This window comes from Larus michahellis, chromosome 17, assembly GCF_964199755.1.
Source record: "Larus michahellis chromosome 17, bLarMic1.1, whole genome shotgun sequence".
Taxonomy (NCBI): Eukaryota; Metazoa; Chordata; class Aves; order Charadriiformes; family Laridae; genus Larus; species Larus michahellis.
This window is the reverse complement of record NC_133912.1, coordinates 5,362,900-5,387,288: the sequence shown is the minus strand read 5'-3', so window position 1 is coordinate 5,387,288 and position 24,389 is coordinate 5,362,900. Positions and strand designations below refer to the sequence as shown.

The following is a 24,389-nucleotide window of genomic DNA, read 5'->3' as shown; positions in this document are numbered from 1 at the left end:
GGGAGCAACCCCCGCCCCACGGGAGGCCCCGGCGCTCGGCCCTGGGGCTGGGGGGATCTTGGCGTCACCCGTCTCTCTCCCTGCCTGACGTCAGCGATGAGGTTAGGTGACATCACGGGACGCTGCCCCGGGCGTCGTCGTCTCCACGGCAACCGCGGCGCCTCCGCCGGCCGGGCCCCCGCTCCCTCACGTGACCGGGCACAGGCCACGTGATGTTTGGCTGCCGCGGAACTGCTTCCGGGTCAATGCGGGACGCGGCCGGCGGGCCTGGGTGAGCGGGGCCGGGGGCGGCGGGGGGCCGCGGCTGTCACCGGCTGTCACCGGCCCCCTGCACGGCGGGGGTGGCGCGGTACCGGAGCGGGGCAGGCCGCTGTCACCCGGGGGCGAGCCGGGGCCCGGGCTGGGCGGGCCGTGCGAGGGCAGGCAGCGACAGCTTAACCGATGTGTCGGGGCCGGGCCGGCGGGGGCTGCACCGCCCGGGGTTGGGGGCCGGGGACCCCGACCTGTCGTGTCCCGCCGTGGGGCCCGGCGGCAGAGGCGGGGACCGGCAGACGGGCTCCTCTGCGGCGAGTTGGTTTTCCAGCAGCCCCTGAAGGTGTTGATGGTTCAGTGGCACAGTGTCAGGGTCCCGGGCAGAAGCACGCCAAGTGACATGCCCGGCGTCTCTCGTGCTGTGTCCGATCTCCTCGCCACAGTCCCTGCCATTGGCATTGGCTGCTTCCAGACGCGTGGTACTGTGGCGGGTGAGCAAATAGCTGTGCTTGCCTTGATGGAGTCCCTGACAGCCTTTTTCGTACTTGGTTGGCTCGTTCTGGTGGCTCAGAGGGTCAGTCTGTCTACCGTGGCAGTATTCATTTGTCTGTCTCTCAAGATCACATCAAAAATAATTTCCCTGAATCATGTCTTCGGAGAAGGACATACCAGCATCTTTTAGACAGATGTTTGTTCTGTTGCATCTGTTCCTTATGTTTTGTTTTTCATGTGTACAGACACGTCAAAATGTGTTAGGTGTGTGACTGGTTAGGACCTGCTCTGAAGGCATTCGGGTAGTACTGGAATTCATCAGAATGTCATTAGTGATGTAATTCTCCTGAAGGGTCTCTTATTCACCTTGTAGGCTTATAGCATGGAGATAAAAATATTTTTCATGTCATTTTTAGTGTCCTCCTTTCACTTCAGTCATCAGCTGCAGCAGCCCGCTGGGTTTCCCTTGGATCTCAAGTCACTGTCGTGCTCTTCTTTGCAGACACTTGCCATGTTGCATGTCACTGGGGCCACAGCCTTCCAGCAGAGCATTTAAATGTAGACAACAAAGACTATTTGTTGACATCTTTCAAAGACTGAGCACATCTTTTGCAATCTATGCTGTCATTTAGGAAACCCAAAGTTATTTTAGGATATGAATTGTTTCTTGTGCCGTCAGGAGGAAAACATGCAGAAAAGCATACCTTGCAAAATCATCCTGTCCGGCCCTCGTACAGACAACATTCACTTGAAATGTGTCATGCTTTCTTTGCATATTCTGTGAATCCTTGCTCTCAAGCAAGCGTAGTCATTCAGAGAAGGCACGTGCATGACAGATGGTTATAGTGAATGCGAAATCTGAGGAGAAGGGAAGAGGAAAAGGTGACTGTGCACCCCCTGACATTTTTGTCATCTGGCAGCGGCATTGGCTTGCAAAAGCAAAGCTTGAGAAAGAAAATGCTTGTCATTCAAAGTTGATGGATGTTAACATCAGGAGGGTTTTGTCTCGGTTCTGGATTGCTCTCGTACTGAAGCTGAAAACACAATTTTTTGCCTCTACTGTGACGTTAAGTTGGCTTTCTCATGTGAAATTTCCAGTTGATGTTTGCTTAGTGGATAAAGAGGAATGGAGTTGATAGAAAAGCAATGTGAAGGGCAGAAAGCTTTATTCACGGGGGAGTTCCAGAATTTCCAGACCAGGAGGTCTGACTGTGCATTTAGAAAGCAGTATCTGTCTGTCCTACAGTATTGAGCTCCCAAATCACTCTGGAGTGGGGCCTTTCAGCCTAAAGCCTTGGCTGTCAATGCAAATTGTTTCTGTAGCGTGTGTAATGTTTTAGCATAAAATTAAATGGTGTGTTCCTAACACAAGCTTCAATTTGAGGATTTTTTTTTTTTTCTATTCTAGACAGACTAGTGACATGAAGTTAACTTTGAGATGTGAATCAGTTGAGTTGGTGAGGGCTGAGAAAAGTGTGTTGTTTGTTTCTTTAAGATAGACCTATCCTTTAAGTCCCTATTTGTAACGTGTAAGCTTTATATATAGTGTAACAATTATAACAGGCTTCACTTGCGGCTTATTATATTGGAGTCCTTTGTGATAGAAGTGGTTTAGATAGTCTGTTCATGAAGAAGTAAAGTAGAGCTTGTTATAGGTGATTCTCAGCAAAGGGAACCTGAACCTTAGTTAATTCCCTGTTGTTCAGGATTTTATATTTATCCTTGCCTCTAATAAATCTAAAGGAAAATCTATGGCAGCAGGCAGAAACTTCAATTCGGCATTGGTTAGCTACATCACTTCAGCATATGTGTGGCCCCACCATGAACTCATAAGTATGGATTTCCACTAGGATTCTTGGAAGTGCAGGTTTATGTGCAGAATGTACATATCTGTGTGAGCTGGGTTTTGCTAATATGCTAAAAATGTAATTACGCAGTACTTAGTGAAAACACTGCTCCATGACTGATTGTATGCTATAGGAAATCTGCAGTTGATTCCTGCAAGTCTGTGCCTTGTGTTGTAAGAACAGGCGGATGTGGATCTTTCCATCATGTCCGTGATGGGTAGCAGGCCCTGTTTTGGAGGACAAGACCTCTGTGAAACCTGGGAACAATGCGGTTCCCTTTCTTTGTGCATTTATCAAGCTCGACTCCTTTATTATCCAGGAAACCATAAAATACCAAGGTCAGAGTACATGAGGAAAGTAGGACAGCTAAGCTTAGTTCCACCTAGGGTACAGCAGAATGCCGACCATCATGGTATCTTTGTGCCAAATATACTTCCAGCTGACACTTGATATCTTTCTAGGCAGGTCAGCAGCCTGCGATGTGGCGAGTCTTTTTTCCTGTGCTGTTCTGTTCTGTGGCACATGTAGATAGGAAGGGCATGTTTATCTTCCAGATACATTAAGCAGCTGCAAAATTGAATTGGCAAAACTTGCATTTTGGACTGGCCAAATCGTGTGCTCATACGTGCTCGAGAGTGTTTTGTGACACAGCATTTGAGTTCTAATTAGAAGCCCAGGTTTGCAGGCAGGACGGAAGAACCGTAGTTCTTGTCAGAGGAGAAATGTCAGAGCAAATGTCAGAGAAGAAATGATGACGCTCCGTTTGAGGCCAAATCTTGCTTTAAGTGAGCCACTGCTGTCAGTGAAGATGAGAACCCTGGGATATCTGGAGTGAGCTGGCTATCAAACTCAAGTATTTCCATGGTACCCAGTGGGCCAACTGATGGAAGTCTTGCTTCAGAGGCTGTTGAGCTCCAGGCTGTTTGCAGTATTGGTCTGATTTTAAAAAGACAAACTGCAACCTGTTTTGAGTAGTGTTTCTTTATAAGCAGTTAGGGAGCTGTGGATCCTTTGTCTTTTCACGTTTCTTTTCCCCATCCGAAAAACTTACCTTGACTGAAAGTCCTGAGTTAGAGGAAAAGGAAGTTACAGGGTGAAAACACCTGTTTGAGCAATCTCTTACTCAGAAACAGCTCATTGCTCTTTCCCCTCCTTGCTGCCCTGGAAATGCTTTTGAAAATAGCTATGAATATCTCGCAGTCCTCTCATGAGGCACAGAAGTAATCTTTGCAGGCTGGGGCATATTGGGAACTGTCCTGTAAGAGAATGTGGGGCAAGGAGGTGGTGTACTTGGCCTGTAATATGGTATAACTGAAAGCATGTTTGTGTAGCTTGGGCCCTCTTTTTTGGTTTTGGTTTCTTTCCACGTAATGTTTCACTGTAATCTTGAATTTGAAATATGACCTGTTGGACTAATCTGCAGTTCAGAAGAAGCAAAACCCATGACGCAGCTGGTCACTTCCTGTCCTGTGTTCCCAAGGACCACTGCTGGAGATAATTATTAGTGGCTGACTGTTTATATGCTCTGTTTTTTTCTGCATTAACTAGAAGTCCAAGAAGGGAGCATGGACCAGCCCAGCGGAAGGAGTTTCATGCAAGTTCTTTGTGAGAAATACAGCCCCGAGAACTTCCCGTATCGTCGTGGACCTGGTATGGGTGTGCATGTCCCAGCAACTCCACAGGGTTCACCTATGAAAGGTAGGGTTGTGGTCATTCTGAGCATCTGTGGGGTTCTGGCTGGGATCAGTTTCTTGGTTGCTGCTGCTTATGTTGAAAGAAGAATTGCCCTGAATTGACCATAAAAAGAAACATCACGATGTATTATAATGTGTTTCTTACTGAAGAGCTGAGAGACTGGAATCTAACAAAGACAGGAAGTTGATCTAGTGACTGAACCAGCTGCTGTAAAAAAACAAGTACTTTTCTTACCCCTGTCATTGCCAGCATAATTGAATCAGAATCCTGTCAGTGAAAGATGGAAAGAAGGCCCTGTGCAGTGCTGAGTTTTGAGGGTTCAGCAGTCCCTGGAGCTTATTTTCTTCACACTAGTGGTACTGACTATTTTATTAGTGGCTGCAACAATGCGTATTTTGACAGAGACGGCTTAACAAATGCAGAACACCTCGATCTAAACTCAAGGTTGGTGCACATGCTAGTGGTGTCACGCAGTGCCATCAATTTTCATTGATGCCTGCAGGTACAGAAAGATTCCAGTGTTCCACAGGACTGGACCATATTTCAAACCAAGCGATAAGTCATTGAATCTCCAGCTAGGCTTCTTTTGTGACAAGTGATGTAAATGAATTTGTGGTTTACTTTGGCTCTCTTCTCAAGGCATCAAATGCTCTCTGACCGTGCTTACGCTGACCTAGTGGAGAAATCGCCTCTCTCCTTTGCCTTTGACCTTACTGCCTTGAGGGAGTTTGACAGATGTGTCTGAAGCGCTGTGCTGCTCAAGTGTGTCCTTGTGCCTCCTATACTGTGGAATCTGTGTCGCTCCTTCCTGCTCTTTGAACTGGATCCATTTGACACCCTGTAGTCTTCCCTCATGCTCTGATGTTAGCATTTGGTTCTCGGTTTGTACAGATGAGTCTGAGATTCACATTTATCCCACCAGAACTGTCCCTTCTTTGTGTAACCTCTTGCCCATCTTGATCTGTAAGGGTAGTTTAAATTTCCGTCAGGTCAATTTGTATCATAACCAGCCCCAAAGGGGAAAATAGCCACAGAAGTCAGCTGGATGAAATTTACAGTAACTGAGCTTGACAGAGGAGAAAAAAGGGCCTGAGTTCAGTTGAGGATAAAACTACTGCACGTCGCTCAAAATTGACATGAACAGAAAATTGGCCTGATGGCATACTCAGTCAACGCCCTCTCTCCTGTGTGCGAGCACCCGCTTACCTGAGCTGTTTGGATGCTGAAAGGAGGGCACATGTTTCTAAGTCTTACAGTGTGACGGAGACATGACTTACAAGTACGTCATGGCTAATTCCCAAAGTACAACGCTATCCTTTAAAGAAGCTGCTAATGAGCCAGGAAACTTGAAGACTCAGATTGCTCCAGATAATTGTCTGCTGCTAGAATCCCTTTCTGGTTGTGTAGCTGTCAAGTATGAAAGAGAGAAAAAGGGCCACCTTTTCAGGAAAAAGCTTGTTAAGTTTTAACAGATTTTGATACTCCACAGAGGTGGGAGAGCCGTATCATATGTTAAAGAGTGTGAGACTGATGGCTTGCCTTCCCTAAATGTGGATTTCTTGTGTTTAAATGGTTTCTTGTTACAAATCCACAGCTTTAACTTTGCCATGTTTTGGCCTTAGCAAATCAGGCTGTGATTGAGATCCAAGTCCTTGTGTGTGAAAGAGTTGCAAAAACTTTACCTGCTTGAGAAGGAACTAGAGCAAAACTGAAGCAGAAACATAAAAGGCCGAGTAGAGACCTGAGTTTTTCCAGGATGTAAGAATGCTAAACATTTTACATTTTTGAAAAGTGAAAGCTTAGAAATGTTTAAATACATCCTTGCTGTTCCCTAACCCCAAGTGGGCAAAGTACAAGAGGATAAGGGAGTCTGACTCTGTTCAACTAACAGTCCACCCAGTCCTGTGTCCTATCTGCAGCAGCAGATGCCTGAGAAGAGCATAACTTCTGGCAAGAACTGATATGAGACATACTATAAACTAGCAAGGACTGGCCCGTCCTCGCTGCGGTGTGGACAGAAATACATGTAGTAACTGAAGAGCACTGATACCGAGTGGTACTTCGTGTTTAGACACCAGAAGACTTCTTGATTGATGTCGGTCACTTGTCATAAAATCCATGTTTATCCTGAGATCCTTAAATATGTGTAAATTGTGGAATAACTGGTGGATCTTTTCTTTTGCTGAGTGTCACGCTTGTTTGTGCTTGTTCTTACCTTCTGTAACCAAGCAATGCAATGCTGGCTAGAGGGCATCTTTTCTTTTTCCCTGTTTCAGATCGCCTCAACCTTCCAAGTGTGCTCGTACTGAACAGCTGTGGCATAACCTGTGCAGGGGATGAGAATGAAATTGCCGCCTTCTGTGCTCACGTGTCTGAGCTAGATCTTTCTGACAATAAACTGGAAGACTGGCACGAGGTAAAATGGTTACATGTGCATCTTTCTGAATAACTTTTATGGCTATTACTATGACTGCAAATGTGTTGCAGGTTATAAGAGTACTTTGTTCATTTAAAGGAGAGAGATTTCCATTTTTTGTGGCTTCTTACTCATCTTTGAAGCTGATGCTTATTTACTTTGACAACAACTGAGCAATAAACATGATTAATTTAATCCATTTGGGCACTTCATTTACCTCGTGACTTACGATCTTGGCCTGTGGGTGACAATTATATATTTTTTTTTTTTAATTGTGCAAAGCACTGAAACTGGCATTTCCAATGTCAAGAGGTTAATGGTCAGTGCAGTTTTTAACAGAGTAAGAACCAAGCAGGTCTGAGTAATGGGAGTTGACTCTCAGCTTTGCCACCGATTCTATGAACGCTGGGCAAGGTATTTATTCTCTCTCCGCTTTTGTTTCCCTATCTGCAAAACAGGTTTAATGACATTTACCTCAAAGGATATTTCTGAAGCCTCATTAATTAATGCTAAATGCTATTGTAAAATCCACTGAAGTGCTTGGATGAAATATGCTAGATAAATGCCATGTAATAGGAGTAAAACAATTGCAGTCTGTTCAGGTGTTGTTAACAGTTCCTCCCTGGCTTATGCTCTGCTTTTATGTTAGTGTTTATTGTTGGAAATACGTAGAAAAAAACCAGGATGTGCAACATAAAAATGATCATGTGTTTGTGTTGCATCAAGCTCCTATGTCTTTAAACGGATAGTTAATGCAGTGTTAGCAGAAATGCTCCAGCTCTGGCATGGGGGCTGCAAAGTCAGAAATGGGATATGTTTGCCTGTTCCTGTTATTTCCTTCTTAGCCTACAAGGTATTAGCTCAGCGGGTGGGAGAGAGAGCTTAGGCTTGTCTGTTGAGATCAGAGCTAGGGAAGATGGTTTTGTACTGAGGGCATATCTGCTAAGATCTGGGATGGTGTCTCCTGGCATGTTCTATTCTGACACCGAAAGAAAGGCCCCCTCCTACACTAATGAAGCGCTGTCTCTCCGCTCCCTCTTCTGCCTCTTGCTCTCAGTGGGCTGACCTCACATCTGGTAAGCAGCTGGGAGAGCTGCACATACGCTTGTAGCTCAAGCTGCATGCCTCACACCCTGCTATTTGTTCAGTCTGTTTAGCCTACCCTGGGCGGCACAATTTGCCGGCTTCTGCATGAGCTGCAGTAAAGCAGGACATGAAGGGCCTTCCGTGTACTTTGGCCCCTTCCTCCGAGACGGGATTAAGTTTTCGTAGCCCATCTGCAACAGATAGATATCTACCTGACTTGTAAAAACTGCCAGTGATGGGGATTCCAGATCCCTGGGTAGCCTGTTCCCATGCTTAGCTAATAACCTCATAGTCTAAACTATGTAACTTAAGTCTCCCATGCTGCAATTTAAGCCAATTGCTCCCTGCCCTCTTCTCAGCAGGTATGGAGGAGCATTCATCGCTGTTCCTTATACAACAGCCTTTTATATCTGCAAAGAAGAGCTTTCTTGTCTCCTTTTCCTATTTTAGTATAATACTGAAAAAAATCCAGTTCTTCCAGTCATTTATCGTAGGCCGTTTTTTCTAAATCCTGTGTTGTTTTTGTTGTTGTGATGTCATTCCAGTTTGTCTACTTCATTCCTAAGGCGCAGTGCCCAAGACATGACATCACCTAAGTTGAGGCTTCATCAGCACGAAGTGAGGCAGACTAATTACCTCCAGCATCTCGTATGCAGCATTTGAATTCAGCCTCTGCATGAGACAATTGCCCTTTGCTAGAAAATGGGCCTTGTTATTGACCTGTGTGTGTCATGGTCTGCCCCATCTCCTCCCATCCCAATTGCTTGATGGAGTGCAGCTCCCTAGCCAGGTGTTTTCTGACTTGTAATTATTTTCTGGATTAATGTCTTTTTCCCCAAACGTTAGTGCTTTGACTATCCTTGAACTGAACTTCCATCTTACAGGTTTCAGATGGCTTCGCTTTGGTCTCTAGGCTTGTACCGCAATATGATGGCAGCCTTTCCCCACCTTAGTGTCACCCACGGGTTAAGACAATGCATAGTGTTCAATTATTTTGGTCATGGTAAACATAACAAGTGGTGTTCTGCCATAATACTTCCTTGGTATGTCTCCTGGCTTTGTAGTGAACTCTCAACTTACAGTGGTACCCCAGGCACTGTAAGTCCCCAGTTTGCCTATTGTGACTGGTGTGTGGGTGGTGTTGGAAGCTGTCATTCCCTTATACTACTTCCTACTGAATCAGTTACCCAGTTAAAAAAGAAAATGAGATTGACGTGATGTGTTCTTTACGAATTGATGCTGCCTGGCTGCTCTCTCACTTAATCATTATTAGGTGACTACAAATTGATCATCTAAATAACCTGTTCCTGTATCTTCCTGTGTATTGGCAGTATCTAGGTCAGCAGCTACCCTGATCACACAGCCCACTCCAGAGCTGTACAGTCGCCGTCTCTGGTGTTCCTTTCTCTTTCTCGATCTTTCTTCGTTACCTCTCTGCTACTTTGCCCTCAGGTGTACATCTGTACGTACAAAAAAAGAAAGTAGCCCCAAGCAGAGCTACCTGAACATTTGGATTGATTGTAAGAAAGCTGCTGTTTTCAGACTAATGGAATCTAATCAGAAATTCATTGCATGTGCACAGTGAGCTTCTGTCTGTCTTCTATGTTAGGCAAAACAGCAAAGTCTGTGGCTAATGGGGAGCAGTGGAAAGCTGAGCAAGTGATCAGATTGTTGGCCATAAACTTAAGAGATGTGCCCATTGCGTCCCTACTAAACGGGGGGTACGGCATGCTGGGTCCTGTAATGTGCTGCTGCTTAAGCTTGGTCTTGAGGTGGATTTTATGACCTCTCCCAAGAGACTGGCTTTTTCTTATCAAGCTGCTCGGAGAGTGTAATTAAATGAACTGTTGAGGTGAATGAGCAATTAACCAATCAATCTAGATCAGTGAATAGCTGGAGTATGAATTACAGGTAGTTATTCAGAAGCCTTATTTTTTTCCCCCTATATCATTTCTTTGGCTTGTGGTGATTCTGAAGGCCCCCTTTTAGGAGATGGGATATTATTGCATGAGGTCCGATTACTGCCTGATACGCATTTCTTTCTTTCTCTTTTTTTTCCCTCCCCACTTAGGTCAGTAAAATTGTGTCCAACGTTCCCCACTTGGAGTTTCTAAACTTGAGTTCCAACCCTCTCAGTTTGTCCGTTTTAGAGAGAAGGTGTGCTGGGTCTTTCGCTGGTGTTCGCAAACTTGTGCTCAACAACAGCAAAGCTTCCTGGGAAACAGTCCACACAATCCTGCAGGAATTACCAGAGTAAGCATGGGGAGTTGGGCATAGAAAGGGGTGCTTGCTGCACACAGGTCAAGGCTGGCTTAGCAAATCACAGGCTGAGGGATGAGAGGGGTGTGAGGATGCAAACACAATTGGTAGCGAAAAAGGGATTTTTTTTCCTTTGGGAGCTTGGGAACCGGCCAGGGGAATGCTTTACATTGTCTTAAAGGCTGAACTTGTGTGGTGCTGCAAAGCCCAGGGCTTCTCGTCCAAATCTAAATACCAGAGACGGATGATCATCCCGACAATGTAGGAGGTGGCACGTTTTCCTCTGAGTCGCTGCAGAATGAATGCTGCAGTGCATACCTGTACTAATAGCTTTTGAATGGGATGTAAGTCTGAGGGTCTGGCCACTTGTCAAGTAATATTTCATCATGCTTTTCTGTGCAAAAGCGTTGATTTCTGTGGCTTGGCCACGGTCCACCTTGGCAGTGGCATTCTGCTTCCCCAAGTGGCCTTGGTGGCTTCATTTTGATAACAGATTCCTCTTTGTACAGCTTTGTAAGTGGAGATGATGACAGCAGTATATCCTGTGTGGCCAATGTACACTTCCCTGGGATTAGGGGAGCTAGTTTAGTCGTTTGAAAACTTAGTGGGACCTCTTCTTTCTTTAACGGGAATCTTTGGCAGAACCAGTGATGCGGGGGAAAAAGGGTCATCTGTGTTGTATAAAACCACCTTTTTAAGTTAAGTGGTGAGCATTGAGAGCAGGGACCAGTCACCATTGGAGTTGGGTTGGTGGCTTGTTGGGCGCAAATGTGGAACACAACCCCGTGCAATCTGGTAGGCAATTAATACTGGGAGGCAAGGGGAACACTTAGTGTTTTTTATCTGTGGAGGAAGTTTACAGACGGGAGCAGAGACATAGTTGAAACACTCCGTTTGGAGTGCTCAAAGGTCTTCTCCACATCAAGGTTTCAAATCACATAAGAGCCGTTACAGAAAGTCATGTTAAAATCACATATGTATGTCCCTGTGCCTGAGATGGGAGCTATTTCTGAAGGTATGTTGAGATGATGATATGATTTTTCTTCCCCTGTGCAGCTTGGAGGAGCTCTTCCTGTGCCTTAACGACTACGAAACAGTGTCTTGTTCTCCGGTTTGCTGTCAGTCTCTCAAATTACTCCACATAACTGACAATAATCTTCAAGACTGGACTGAAATTCGAAAATTGGGAATTATGTTTCCATCGCTGGACACACTTATTCTGGCTAACAACAACCTCACGACCATTGAAGAGTCGGAAGATTCCCTGGCAAGGTTGTTCCCCAACCTGCGATCCATCAATTTGCACAAGTCAGGTGAGAGCCTGGTGGCAGCATGCTTTTTGTTCTCAGCATAAGTGACAGCGGTTGATCAGTCTGTCATCCTGAGTAGGTGAAAAACACGCTTGCTTTGTGCTCTTCGAAACTTTGGCCTTGGGGTGGTTGCTTCTTAGGCCTGTGTTAGCAGTAAGTAGCCTGCAGTCAGCATTGCTTCCTGCAAAGTACGAGAGAGGGCAGGTGAAGGCAGAAGTGCTGAGCAAGAGCCTAAACCTTTGGGATGGTTCTGTTGCTGTATCAGAGATGAAAATGCCCGGTGACCTTTGTCCCGATCTATCGTGGCTTCTCGGCAGAATCGAAAAGCTGTTGATAAATGTAGTCCCGGCAGATCTATCATCTTGAAGTCCAGTTTCCTAACAGTGGTAACGCAGGGCACGCAAGCAGATGTACTGAAGTGCACTGTCCCAAAGAATGTAGCGTTATGAGAGGAAAACAGGCAAGAAATCAGCTTGCCCGTCTCTGTGGGCTCTACCTGCTGATTTTGGTAGTTAGTCGTTATCTAAAAGATGAGTCAGAGTAGCGTGGACTGGCAGTTATTCAAAATGAGCTGGCAAAGGGTTTTTACATTAGTAGTTTCCCTCTCTTTCCTGTCCCTGCCTCAGGTGCTCCTGGCCGGAGAAGGATAAATAAATGTCTGGAAATGGAGGGGATGAAAGAATCCCATGTGCATTTTATTCCATGTTTTATCCTGGGTAAAATGAGCATTTGTGTAGGTATGTGGCGTGTAAGGGCTGAGCATTCACCAGCCAAAGCTGTCTGTCATCTCTGCTCAGTTACTAGAAGCTCACCACAAGTTTTCTCAAGGCTGCTTTTTACGCTTCAGCCCTAGAGAACGGTCAGCCAGCGCTCCAGAGAGAGAATAAGCATTTGGCATATCGCGAAGGGCACCCCGCGCTCAGAGAGAGGGAGCTGCAGGGCACCTGTGAGGGCTGTGAGGTGTTTGTGAGATGACACGTACGCCAGAAGTTCTTCTGCAGGAGTACTTAATGCATCATCATCATCTTTTGTTCTTTACAGCTTTATGTGCTGTACAAGTGATAGTTAAGTGTTAGCCAAGGTAGATGGTACTTCATTAACATGCTCTGCAATGTAAGCATCAAGGAATCCCTATAATAAAAGCTTAAAGCTATCTAGAAGAAGAAAAGCCTGTTAAGCTGGATTTGAAAGCACTGTCTCACTGAGGAGCAAGCGCTCCTGTGGTAAGTAGTTTTGCAATTTTGATGCCAGGTATTTAAGAACTCTGGATTTTGTATTGCATTTTGATATTTTGGGAGCTGAAAGTCAAACAGAAATCCCAAGGAGCATGTTAATTTTTTATTTTTTTTTTTAGGGAAAGCTGCCGCACTCCAAATTCTGGCACGTGAAGACTCCAAACTGGCACCGCTTTTTGCAGGCACTTTTAGCTTAGTGGAGATCAGGGATGAGCTAAAGATAATGGTTTTTAGTGAAGTTGTAACACAACGGGGTCATGAAGGGATGAACAGATGTCATAGCTGACAGGAATGTCTCCTCCAGAGATGGTTGTGTCTCTGCACTAGCTTCGTCCCAGCTACAAGAGCTTTTGGCCCTTTCAGAGCAGCGTGATTCGGAGAGGTACTGTCACTCTTTGGTGACATTGTGCCCCAGAGATCAGGTGTAAGAGTTCTCCTGTCACAAGCGTCTACTGAGTTTGTCTGTAAATGTAGCTGATACTGATAGCCCGGAGGATGGCTTTGGGCATAGGTGACCCTGGCAGAGGTGTTTTGAGTGCTGTGGGGAAAGGACACTCTCTCTGACCACCTCGCATACAGTCCCGTGATACTTACAAGAGTTTCGTTTCTGCTCTGAAAAGAGCCTCTTCTTCTGAGTTGCGGTTGTGACACACGCTTTGGCCTTGAACTTTGGCATTTCCTGACAGGCTTAGCTCAAATGAGATCCCTGATTTTGTTTGAACTGATAATTTTTCTGTTTTTTCACATTTTCTGTGCTGTGTGGGTGAAGCTGTTGAATGTTGTTCGGAGAAACAAGTTTTCTAACTTGTGTTGCCAGTATAAGCTTCTGGAACAGTCATTGGAAAAGGATTGCGGTAAATGTTTCCGCAGTCACAGCAAAGGGAAGCGAAGACAAGTAGTGTTGATCTCGCCACATAATCAGCGCTGTGCTGTTGCTCGATCCTCAGCTTTTTTTATTTTACCCTCACTGCTTGCCTTGTTATCCCAAATGTCAGGTATTGAGGGGGCTGAAATTGAGTTAAAGCCTTTTTCATTAAATGGCTGGATGGCTCCTGGGACTGTTTTACCATTGGGTCGTGAGCAGAAATAGGACCCAAGGTGGTCATGTGTGCAAGGTAGAGCCATTTGATGGCTATTTAGTGGCGCCTAGAATGACAGAAGTCCTGATGACTTTAATACTACTTAAGGCAGCATCCCTTTATAGATGGAGCAGTCATAACTGATGCTAGTCAGTCCTCGGCAGTGAGGCCAAAGAGTGAATGGTTCATAAAAAACTAAGCTCCCTAATCAGCCATGGAGATCATCCTTCTAGACTTACAAAACAGCATGAGAGAATGTAAACTACTCTGTCTTGTGAGCAAATGAAGGAGACTTTTTGCAGCACATCATGAGCAAAAAGCCAACTTCTCAAAGAAACAGCAGCTGACGCTCGCCTGTCACATATATCCTTTGACTGTATCTGATTATCTTGGATACACGATGTATTTATTATCTGTGTTTGTGTAAGCAAGTTTTTTCTTCTGAGCAGGTCTGCATTGCTGGGAAGACATTGACAAGTTAAATTCTTTTCCCAAGCTCGAGGAAGTGAAATTGCTAGGAATCCCTTTGCTGCAGTCCTACACCACTGAGGAACGCAGGAAGCTGCTAATAGCCAGGTCTGTTGCTTGTTTATTCTCCTCAGCAGAAGCATTACATGGCAATGAATGGCTGGGAGCGGGTAATTGGAGGAAGAGGCTGTTAGGAGATGGGGTTTTGTAGGAATTCACCACTCAAAGATTTGAGCATTTTTTTGTTGTGTGGGAAAGTGGGAGTTGTGGAAATGTTAAGACCAACGTCTACTTTTCAGAGACTTTTTTGAGTCCCGTACATGCCTGTGCACACGATGCGTATATGTGGCAAAATGAAAATGATTGGTTTTGAATGTGCTTGGAGAAACTGCATGGAATTTGCCCACTCTCTCTCAAGGGGACTGAGGCGTAAGCTACCTGGCAGGATTCTCCTGGAGTTGATGTTGTGGCACGTAGCTTTTGACGGTGACTGTCTGGTTGGTCACCCTGTCCAGGTTTCTCTTCTCGCTGACTGTATTTCTTGGTGTCTGCATGCAGGTTGCCATCTATTGTCAAGCTCAATGGAAGCATTGTTGCTGATGGGGAGCGAGAGGACTCAGAGCGATTCTTCATCCGATACTACATGGAGTTCCCAGAGGAGGAAGTCCCATTCAGGTATGAATTCTTTGTCGCAGAATGGAGAGCAGGAACAGAAGAGCAGTGAGGCAAAAGGAAAGACGACTGAACAGATGATGTTACATGGGAAATCTGGGCTAGCTGTTCCATGAAAAAAACCATCCCTCGCCTTCCTCCTGTCTTGCCTTCCTCAATCTGTTTTAGTTAATGTCGTTATATTAGCATGTCGTCTTATGACTTGTAGAATCACTTCTGAGTCAAATGTGGTCTTAAAGTGTCCGCGTCAAGTGCCATTAAACAACATGACTGTTCAGTTCATGATCTTCATTGCTTCCTGGCCTCTCCAGTGGCTAGCTTCATAATCCACCTGTGTTTGGGATTGCCCAAAAGCCAGTACAGATCGTGCTCTCTGGTGCCAGGCCAGGGCGTCTAATTCTCTTGACCATCTGGTGTGTGGAATGTGACTAGCGATGGGAAGCTGTCCCCTCACTTTCAGGCCTGCAAATCGCAAGTCTGATGGTTTTTCTTTGCCAAAAACGTATGCCCAATGATCCGTTAATCTTGGTAAACTAATGAACTTTGACAGATGCTGTTCAGTCGGTATCTTCTCTGTGCCAGAATCTACTTACTGCTTCTTAATGGGCTGAGGAAGGATCATGGATAATGAAGCCACTGCATTTACGTGCCTTTTGCCCTAGAACCCTCATGCAGACAACAAAGCTTTATAGCCCTTTGTTTACTGAAAGGGGGTAGGACAAAAGTGTCTCTGTGTGTGTGTCCAAGGGGACAGACAGAGGTGGGGATAGAGAGAGGTAGGAACCAAGTGAGGTAGGGAAGGACAAAGGTGCAAACGGAATCTGGTCAGTGTGTACGTTGGCTGGTCAGTGTTTCCCCCAGCTTAACTCTTAGGTAAAATGTCTCTTGTTTTTCGAAAGCGCTGTGTATGTGACCTGCCAATACAGTAAGGGCATGGGAAGACCGGAAAGGGGAATGAGACCACGGTGTTTTGTATGAATACTGATAGGTCCAGCGATTATAGTATTTGTTAAAGTCATACTAGGGTCAGTTCAGAGGCGAAGGGTACTAATGTAGTCAGGGAGACAAGACAGCTGGTGATCCCTCTTGTGCCTTTTTCTGAGGACAAGTCCTGGCTTGTAATTTTAGAAGCCCTTGAAGCGGAAAAATTGAAATAAATATTGGAAGGGATAGCAGCAGAGGCGGAGAATGCAGGGGAGAGGAAGGGGAGACAGGCACTGCGAGCTCATGTTGCTGCTCCTATAATGGATTATTTTCCATAACATTTTATTTCTAAGAAAACTGTTTCACGTCTCTGTGTTCATGGCTCCAGAAGGGGAGAATAGCAGGGCAACTGAGCGCAACAGCTTCAGTGGTGTCCTGTCCTTTGGTGAACAGGGCTTGGACTGACCTGGAAAAACAGCTGGGAAAAGGCAAGGCAGGCCCTTGTGCTGAGAACAGCGTATTCGGTTGCAGACTGGGAAGGGAACTAAGGTGTGAGTAGCCCTTTGATGCTGGTGGAACGGGTGTGCCACCCTGACCCCAGGAGGAAGGGTTTGCGCACGAGAGGGAAGGCAAATAAATAGCTGGCAGGCTCTGAATCTTTTCCTGCTGGACTTGTGTCTCTTGGTATTGTGGTGATAGTTGCCTTTGCGTGTGCAGGACCTATACATTGCTGAGGAGGAGGTGGTGGGGTATAGCTTTAGACACGCATGGTGCTGCTGTTAGGACGTGGACTTTGGGAACAGGCTGGGTGCATCCACATAGTTACAGAGTATTACACACATCTGGGGTCGGTTTCCAGGTGAGAGCTCGTGCAAGAAATTACTAATCTCTCACCCATCCAAAAAAGCTGGGCTGATCTTGACCAACATGCTAGCTTTCTGCTATTTTGGTAAGATACAGGAGGATTACCTCCCCCTCTGATTTCTTAACCGTTAAACACTGTTATGGCCCTTTTTGTGGTCAATGGGCTCTTTGTCTGAATCCCTTCATCTGTGCAGCGTTTCCAAGAGACTTGTGCAGCTACTAGAGGGGGTTGTTCTGTTCTGGAGGAGTTGTGTGCCGCTACAGACTATATTCTAATGAGGCTGCAGATGGCTGAGAGTGTCCCTAGTGCTGAGGGCTGGGTTTCAGTTCCTGCATCCGTACACAGCATCCCTTGTAGGAAGGGAAACCTAGTATTCTTTCCAGAGGGATTTTGTGTGTGTTTGTTGCTAAAGCTTCCTTTTCTCTGCTCCCACATCTGGTGTGGTCTGTCTGAAGGTGGTTTGTAATTAGAATCTAATCAGGACACACACATGTTGTTGCTGGGGGTACAGCATCTGCATTGCAGTGCTGCCTCAAGCGGAGGAAGAAGACACACTTGGGCACGGAAAACTTATGAGTGTAAGCAGCGCCCCTCAAGACTGTTGGGGTGTAGCGTGCGGTAAGCAAGCAGCACGCGCTCTCATGGCAAACCCCCCTGCTTGCATCACGCGTCTTCATGCGCTGCAGCGCAAAGGGATCAGAAGGGGAGGGAAATGGGCAGAATAATTTCTCTCTCTGGATGTCATGGGTTAGAAAGAGCGCCGAGCGTACAATCCAATATTGGCTGTCTTCTTGAGTGACGTCTTTGTGTCTGGGGGTTTTTAATGAGTCCTCTGCTTGTCTGGTCCACTGTTTATCTGCAGGGTATCAGAGACAGTTTTAGCCAGGCTCAGTCTTCAGCATCCTCTGCTCTGGCAGCCAGCGTCTGCCAGGCTGCAAGGGGTGATTATAAAAGTCTCCAGGGTGCCTATTATCAGGGTACAAAAGAACTGTATGAGCAGTGTGCCTTCGTCCTTATTGATTTGAGAGAAGCCAAATATTCAAACTCCTAACTTTCTTTGGAGGCTGCAGCTAGCATACAAGGAGCAGGCTGTGAAGCTTGTTCTGCCTTTCCTTGACATGAGAAAATTTAAGACAACGTTGCCTGAACCTCTGCATCTTTACAGCACGCATTTGGGTAATTTTAGCTCCCTCATGGTACTTCTCTCTCTCAGCTTGCTTGAAATTTGTCCCCCTCTGCATACTCTTCGCACCATCAGCCCTGTTCACTGCAGTTTTCCTTAGCGCATGAACTGTGGCAGTACTTCTGGTCAGCACGTGAGAAATTGTTGCTGGTCTGCAGTAGAAACTGCTGCAAAGAAATCCTCCCTGTCAGCCACACGTTGGCTACCGCTCACTCTTACTGCAGGCAGTAGCCTGGTGGGTAAAATATGGGGAGCACGATGTTTCCTTTCAGCACTAATGACTTTTCCAAATAAATAGGCCTGATTGATTGTATCACCCAGGTGACTGTGAGAGCAGGGCACCAGCCTGCCTTTGGACGCTCTGCCCTAGTGAAGGCTCGTTTTGCCCGTGAGACTGGGGAAATCCTAGTGCGTTGTGGCCCTTACCTCATTTCCCGGCAGACAGAAGGTCTGCTGTTCTCCAGGAACATTCCTGCCTTCGGCAGGACTCCCTGGGGTCACCCAGCCTGCCAGGTCCCATCATCTCTCGACGGGCTGTGACACAGCACCAATCGCATTCAGCTCAGGCTCGGATGGGGAACAAAAAGAGCTTTCTGTACAGCCTCTGAAATGTTACCTTTTCTCGGCAGCTCTCGGTCTTTGTCATTTCAATCACATTGTGTTTTGTGTTGCCGTTTCGCCTCTTTCCCAGCCAGGCAGGGGAGATGCAGCCTTATCTGATCGGAGCGATACCTGCTGAAGGCGGCGGGAGGCCGAGCCGGGCTTTCCATTGCAGGGGATGGATCCCCGGGACGGACCTTGTGAAGAACAGTCGAAGAACTTGTCCCCAAGGAGAAAGTGATGGTGGAGTGTGTGGCTCTGCTAGTAAAATTCCCGTGTTGTTTTAGAGTAGGTGTGATGAATCAGTTGGCAAGAAGTCCCCCGTTTGTTGTCAGCTTCTAAACCATGCGGCAGCTCACCTTGCTTTGGTAATCCTGTGCTCAGTGGAGTGTAACACTTGCGACCTAGCTGGCCTCTTGGAAAACAGCAGGAATGTCTGAAAGGGCCGTGAAGCCACAGGTGCTGGGAATGTAGGCTGAGGGCCGCATCATTTGTGTGAGCGCTAGCTTGGTTCTGGCACTTTTTAGTGAAGTATTTTCACCAGAGCAGGAGGCATAGTCTAGTTGTGAGTGTAGCGCCCTGTTTTTCTTCCAAATCCCGCTGCAGCCACAGCTGGGGTTTCTGAAGTTGTAGGAGACCAGTAGAGAGCTTTGCTGTTTAGTTTTGTTCAGCAATCTGTTTTGAGACCAATCAACTCGAATGCCTCAGGTCAGTGATAACTTCACCTTCCTCAGCTAGATGCCTCTTCCCTAGTCGGACGCTCACTCAGGTTCATGTCGGTGCCACGGTGCAGCTTGGGGACTGTGAGACAAGGTGACTGGAGTGGATGGGCTTTCTGGGTTTTATTTTCTCCTTTTAAGCATCTTGCATGAGAAACACTGTGTGCTCTGTGAAGCGTCATGCTGGCAGGGGAGGAAACAGGACTCCTACCACCCAGATTTATTCCTAATGGATGTCTCTCCAGGTCATCAGACTTGAATTGGGGTGAATGTTGTCTCATGTGAGGAACATACAGCTCCCCAAAGTGAGAGAGATTTGGTGGCAAATGGGGAAGAAAGATGGGGTTTTCTTTTAGTTGCTGCTGGGCAGGAGATTTGTATGGAGAGAGGCATGTACTATGGGCTTTGAATGCTAGCTCGGCAACGTTCTTTACTCATGAGAGCCTCATCCATCCTTCCCACCTTGCGCGAAGTGCCGGTTAAACTGCGAGATGTTTCGGAAGAGCCATATGCCAGCTAGTCACTGACATGGAGGATGAGGACAGCTCATTGCTGTCTGGGTTCTGGTTTTAGCTCCCACCAAAGAATTCTGGGCTTTAGGTGAATCGTGCCGTGGAATCTGCGCTTACCCTCTTGTTATTCGGTCACTGTACTCTCTGTGCAGATGTTCATTTATACTTTGCAACCTAGTAGCATGCTTGGATAAAGTGCAATAGTATCGTAATGTGAAACAAACTGACTTGTGAACTGTGCATTAGCCATACGAGCAACTGTACCGTAACTCCGGACTGTTTAATTTTTCAGGTATCATGAGCTGGTCACGAAGTACGGGAAGCTGGAGCCCTTGGCAGTTGTGGACCTTCGGCCACAGAGCAGCGTGAAGGTGGAGGTTCACTTCCAGGATAAGGTGGAAGAGATGTCAATCCGTCTCGATCAGACTGTGGCAGAACTGAAGAAGCACTTGAAAACTGTAGTGCAGTTGTCAACAAGCAACATGCTGCTCTTCTACTTGGACCAGGAAGCTCCCTTTGGTCCCGAGGAGATGAAATACAGCTCGCGAGCACTTCATTCTTACGGCATTCGGGATGGAGATAAAATTTATGTGGAGCCCAGAATGAAATAGCCTCTTTTGACCTCGTGAGTGCACGGCCGTGCACACACATGCCCCCACACACCCCCACACATGCATTAAGGAGTTTTTGCAAGGTTTTTCTTTCGGTCGGTTGGTTGAGGTTTGGTTGCGTTTCTGTAGCAGGTGATTTCATAGCCCGGAGGGAGTGCCCTGATCTGAGAACCGTGCCGGCCACCCACTGCAGGTGACCTTGAGGTGACAATTGACTTCAGTGCGTGTGTTTCAGTGTGTGCGATACTTTGATGTTTTCTTCAATGCTCCGGTATACTCGTGATTTGGCATGAATGGTCAGTTGTTCAAGCTAAAGAATGCTAGGGCCTATAAGGGAGAAGATAGCTCGGTGCAGAATTTGACCTATTTTTTTTTCTTTTTCTAAATTTTTGGGGATTTGGTTCCACCAGAGCGCCCCTTTGGCCTAGCTATCCGACTGCGGCTCGAGCTTGCTGAAGTATTTTTTTGCAGCTAGGTGCTGTCTCCACCTTTTGTTGTGCTCGAGTTTACTGGGAAGATCTAAAACAGTATTCTGCTTGATTCTGAGCTCAGGTATTTAGTGCATCCACTTAACTCCACTGGTTTGGTTTGTGTGAGTGCACAAAACGGGGGAAAGAAAGAGACCCTTTTAGAAAGAAACTATCTTCAAAACGCACGCTCTATATCCATGCTGTCCTGTTCTGATTTTGAGGGGAAAAAAAGTTTTGATTTCTGTACCCATCTCACAGAGTGTCTGCAACCTGTAGCACCAGCAGTCTGGAGGCAAAGGGACCCTTGTGTGCATTGCAAAGTGAATTTTGGAAGGCGGCGGATGGGTGTTGCGTTGGAAGGGCTTCTAGAGGAACCGGTCAAAAAGGGGTTGAAGAGAGGATTCCCCCATTGGCTGTGATTGATCCCCACAGTGCTGAAGAGATCCTCCAGTATGCACTTCACCTTGTACCAGTTTGTACTGAAAGTGGAATGGCTAAAATCGCTCTCCTGGGAGAGAGTAAGAGTAAAGTTGAAGTTTGTGTTTCTTCTTGTTGCACCAGAAATGAAACCTAGCACTTTCCCCTGGGGCCCCTGGCTGTGGGGTCCCTGCTTAGGGTCCGAACTGGGAGAACGTGTTGGCTCGGATCAGTTTCTAGAAGATGAGTAACAAAGCAACTAGACTCACGTTTATTGTAAAGCAGGTTTTCACTATCTATATTGGCTTCCCCCCACACGCACCTCGTAGGCATCGTGTGCTGCTGCTTAAATTAGCCCCCATTTTCTACTGCAGAGCAGATTTTCTTTCTTGTGCGATGAAACCCTCCTTCCTTTATATCTCTTGTTTGGCTTTCCTGTGTCTTCCCTTCTTCCTCTGCCGCCCTGACAAGTTGAAGACTTTTCAAATTATCTAGTTACAAGCAGCTGCATAGAAGTTTTTGAAGCTGTGCAGCGAGGGCTCTAGTTACACATGAACTTCTGACCTTAATTTTGCAATGCTCCCTTATCCCCACGTGCACTTTCTTTCCCATGATGCTTTTGTCCACATCACTGAGCTCCTTTTATATTCTTGGAGTTGTGTATTTCTCTTCATATTTTACCTAGATCCTGGGGTGGGGTAGGATGGGGAGGGGACGAAGTATTCTCTATGCTTCTCATAGTCTTCAGGTTCAGGATGTGGGGACCATTGGGAGGGGAGTAGTTCCGCATCCAGAGTAATGATTCAAAATGGGAGGATTTAAGACAAGTTAATAATTCGTGCCTCATCCCCCTGCCAAAAATGTCGATCTCCTGGCTCCGTTGAGATGAGCAATAGGAAATGGAGCAAGACTCGCCATAGGTAGCATAGAGGCCGCGGCACGTAGCTATGGAGACGTGGTACCCATAAAACAAAAGAGCGGGGAGATGGTGGCAGTGTAACATAAGATGATGCTTTTATAAGCTAGAGCTTTACTGAAGATGTATTTTCTTTTTGGGCAGAGAAAGGCATTTGCTGCCTTATAGCAGAACTCTTAAGCCAACACTTGTGTATGATATATACATACATACGCATAGGAAAAGTTGTGTTTAATAAGATATTTTGTTATAAAAAAAAGTTTTATGAAAATATGGTTGTTTAATATTAGAAGCCTATTTCTCCTGTTGACCTCCAGTTTAAGTAGGTTATCCCTCGGTTGCTGCAGTGTCAGAGGTAAGCGACTGATGGGGATGCAAAAGTATCTCTGACCTAATTCTATAGAGCAGTAATTGCCTACATGGGTATATTTATGGTATTGTAACTGGTATTAATGAGATGCTGTAATTATTGACCAACTTCCTCAGCACAATTTAATGTCTCAGTTTCAGAGAAGGAAATAAACAAAGACCATTAAAGAATTGAGTGGGATGTTAAAGAAGACCCAAGTATGTGCTTGTAAGTTTGTTCGCCCACAAAAGGTTTATCCTGTCCTCGTAGGGAACGGCGCTGTCACCGCGTCGGCTCAAAACTGTCAGTAAATCATGCTTTTATTTACAGCGGACCTGGTGGGAACTGAAAGGTGGAAAAAGAGAACACGTACTGGCACACGAGGTGGACAAGCGCCATGTACCTGCCAGGGATTTGGTGCTAACACCCGAACGGGCTCCCCTGGTCTGTTTGGGTCAGCAAAAGTCACAATATGAATATCGCCGCCTTGCCACTTCTTTGGGGGAAGGTTGTTTCTGGATGACATTCTCCAGCCATTCACCTTCTGCGCAGCTAGCAGAGAGCTCGTGGGGAGAAAACCAAAAATCTCGGTTGGCTTCCCAAGGAGAAAGACTCACGTCTAAAACCTGGGGACAGTTTATGCGTCCAGATGATTGACTTTGAAAAGCAGAGCCAAATGGCCTGCAACCGATGTGGCAAAATATCCCAAGTTGGCGTGCTTTCCATTTGTAATACCTTTTGGGAAAGGGTCTTGTATGTCTGCCATATTACTGCTTAACAGGGGACCATTTCTTGGGGAGAGAGGGGAGGGCTCTGAGCGAGGGAGGAGGTTTGGGGCCAACAGTGGGTGCCAAGAATCCAGGAGGGTCCTGAGAGGGCGGGAGGTTTGATTTAAATCGGTGCAACGTCACCAGGGGCTGTTTCCCGGTGTTGTTAGTGTATACCCACTTTAGCAAAAAATCCCTGGGTCTGTCAAATTCCTTTGAGAAAGCAAAATAGATTTGCAAGCTACTCTAGCTTTTGTGTCCTTGTCCGAGGGCTACTTTTGTCAAGAACTGTTTTGTTGTTCATGCTAGTTCATGCATAAAAGTCTGCCGCGGGCAGTCTATGCAGTGGGGAAAAGCACCTGGTTCGGAAGGAATTAGGTGACAGCTATATACCAAAGTGTCGCATGGCTCCATGTGTGGAGATTAGATGCTGTGCCGTTGTGTTTTTGGATACATTCCTCTTGAACATCCATATTTTGGCCAGATGTTTCAGGCAGATCATCTAACTGGCGATGTTATGAATACGTGTGGTGTGGCGACTGTCCTCTGCTCCCTCGCTGGGGTTTGCAGCCCCCTTTTGTTGGGAGTTGCATACATCCCGGTGGCAGATGATAGTGCGGCCCGTGGTGGCTTGGAGCAGCTCGGAGGAACCGCGCCTCACGGTGCTTGTTGCTTCTGGGGAGAGGCTCTGGGTTTACCCTCGCCTACTTGGGTCCGGAATCCACAGAAGGCGACACGGTGGCTCCGCCTCCGTCGGTTGCCCGTTTTGCTTGCAAATGAGATTCTGCAGATCCTGTTCGTGTGTGGATTTGAAAATGCAAACGAGGTGCTGAAAGCAGCCCGGAGGCTAAAATATGTATTCCTGGCAGCTGTGCCTCCCTCATTTGAATGTGGCACTTTGTAGGCAGTAGAGAGACGCCTTCCCCAGAGCAACGTTAGAGGGGCTCTAGCCATCTCGGGCCTTTGCCTCTGTGATTGCTTTTCTGCAGTTACTGGAAACTTCAAACATAATTTAAACATGAAGGACTATTCTTGCTCCTTATTAATGATGCATCTCTATGTAATTTTAAAGAAAAAAGAAGAACTGTAAGTCCATCTCGTTTTTTATTCTGGTTTCTCTCATGGGGAATATACTTCCCACTCCCACAATTTGCCTTTGGTTTGCTCGCAGATTTAGCGATGGAATTCAGGCCAAACAGGTAATTGGTTTGGATCAGTTCAATAAACTTATGTAAGTTTTTACAC

The 24,389-nt window shown here is 46.4% G+C and overlaps 1 protein-coding gene across 4 annotated transcripts; it reads left to right on the top strand.

Moving 5' to 3' along the window:
* Positions 1-24,389, top strand: TBCEL (tubulin folding cofactor E like). Of its 4 annotated transcripts, none has more exons than XM_074561489.1 (8): positions 1-101; positions 4,140-4,289; positions 6,563-6,702; positions 9,860-10,041; positions 11,104-11,360; positions 14,121-14,247; positions 14,698-14,814; positions 19,907-24,383. In XM_074561489.1, the coding sequence occupies exons 2-8, from the start codon at positions 4,157-4,159 to the stop codon at positions 20,223-20,225; spliced, it is 1,275 nt and encodes a 424-aa protein (XP_074417590.1). In that variant the 5' UTR covers positions 1-101; positions 4,140-4,156; the 3' UTR covers positions 20,226-24,383. The 4 variants fall into 4 exon arrangements, with proteins under 4 accessions (XP_074417590.1, XP_074417588.1, XP_074417591.1 ...); XM_074561487.1 differs by lacking the exon at positions 1-101 and adding an exon at positions 198-271 and having other exon boundaries at positions 19,907-24,389; XM_074561490.1 differs by lacking the exon at positions 1-101 and adding an exon at positions 234-271 and having other exon boundaries at positions 4,143-4,289.

What these genes read in the sequence shown, in the direction of transcription:
- TBCEL (XM_074561486.1), top strand. Translation starts at nt 602, where the DNA reads ATGGTTCAGTGGCACAGTGTCAGGGTCCCGGGCAGAAGCACGCCAAGT. An exon ending in CATCAATTTGCACAAGTCAG is followed by an intron (nt 11,361 to 14,120) that starts GTGAGAGCCTGG and finishes TCTTCTGAGCAG; the next exon opens with GTCTGCATTGCTGGGAAGAC. An exon ending in AGGAAGCTGCTAATAGCCAG is followed by an intron (nt 14,248 to 14,697) that starts GTCTGTTGCTTG and finishes GTCTGCATGCAG; the next exon opens with GTTGCCATCTATTGTCAAGC.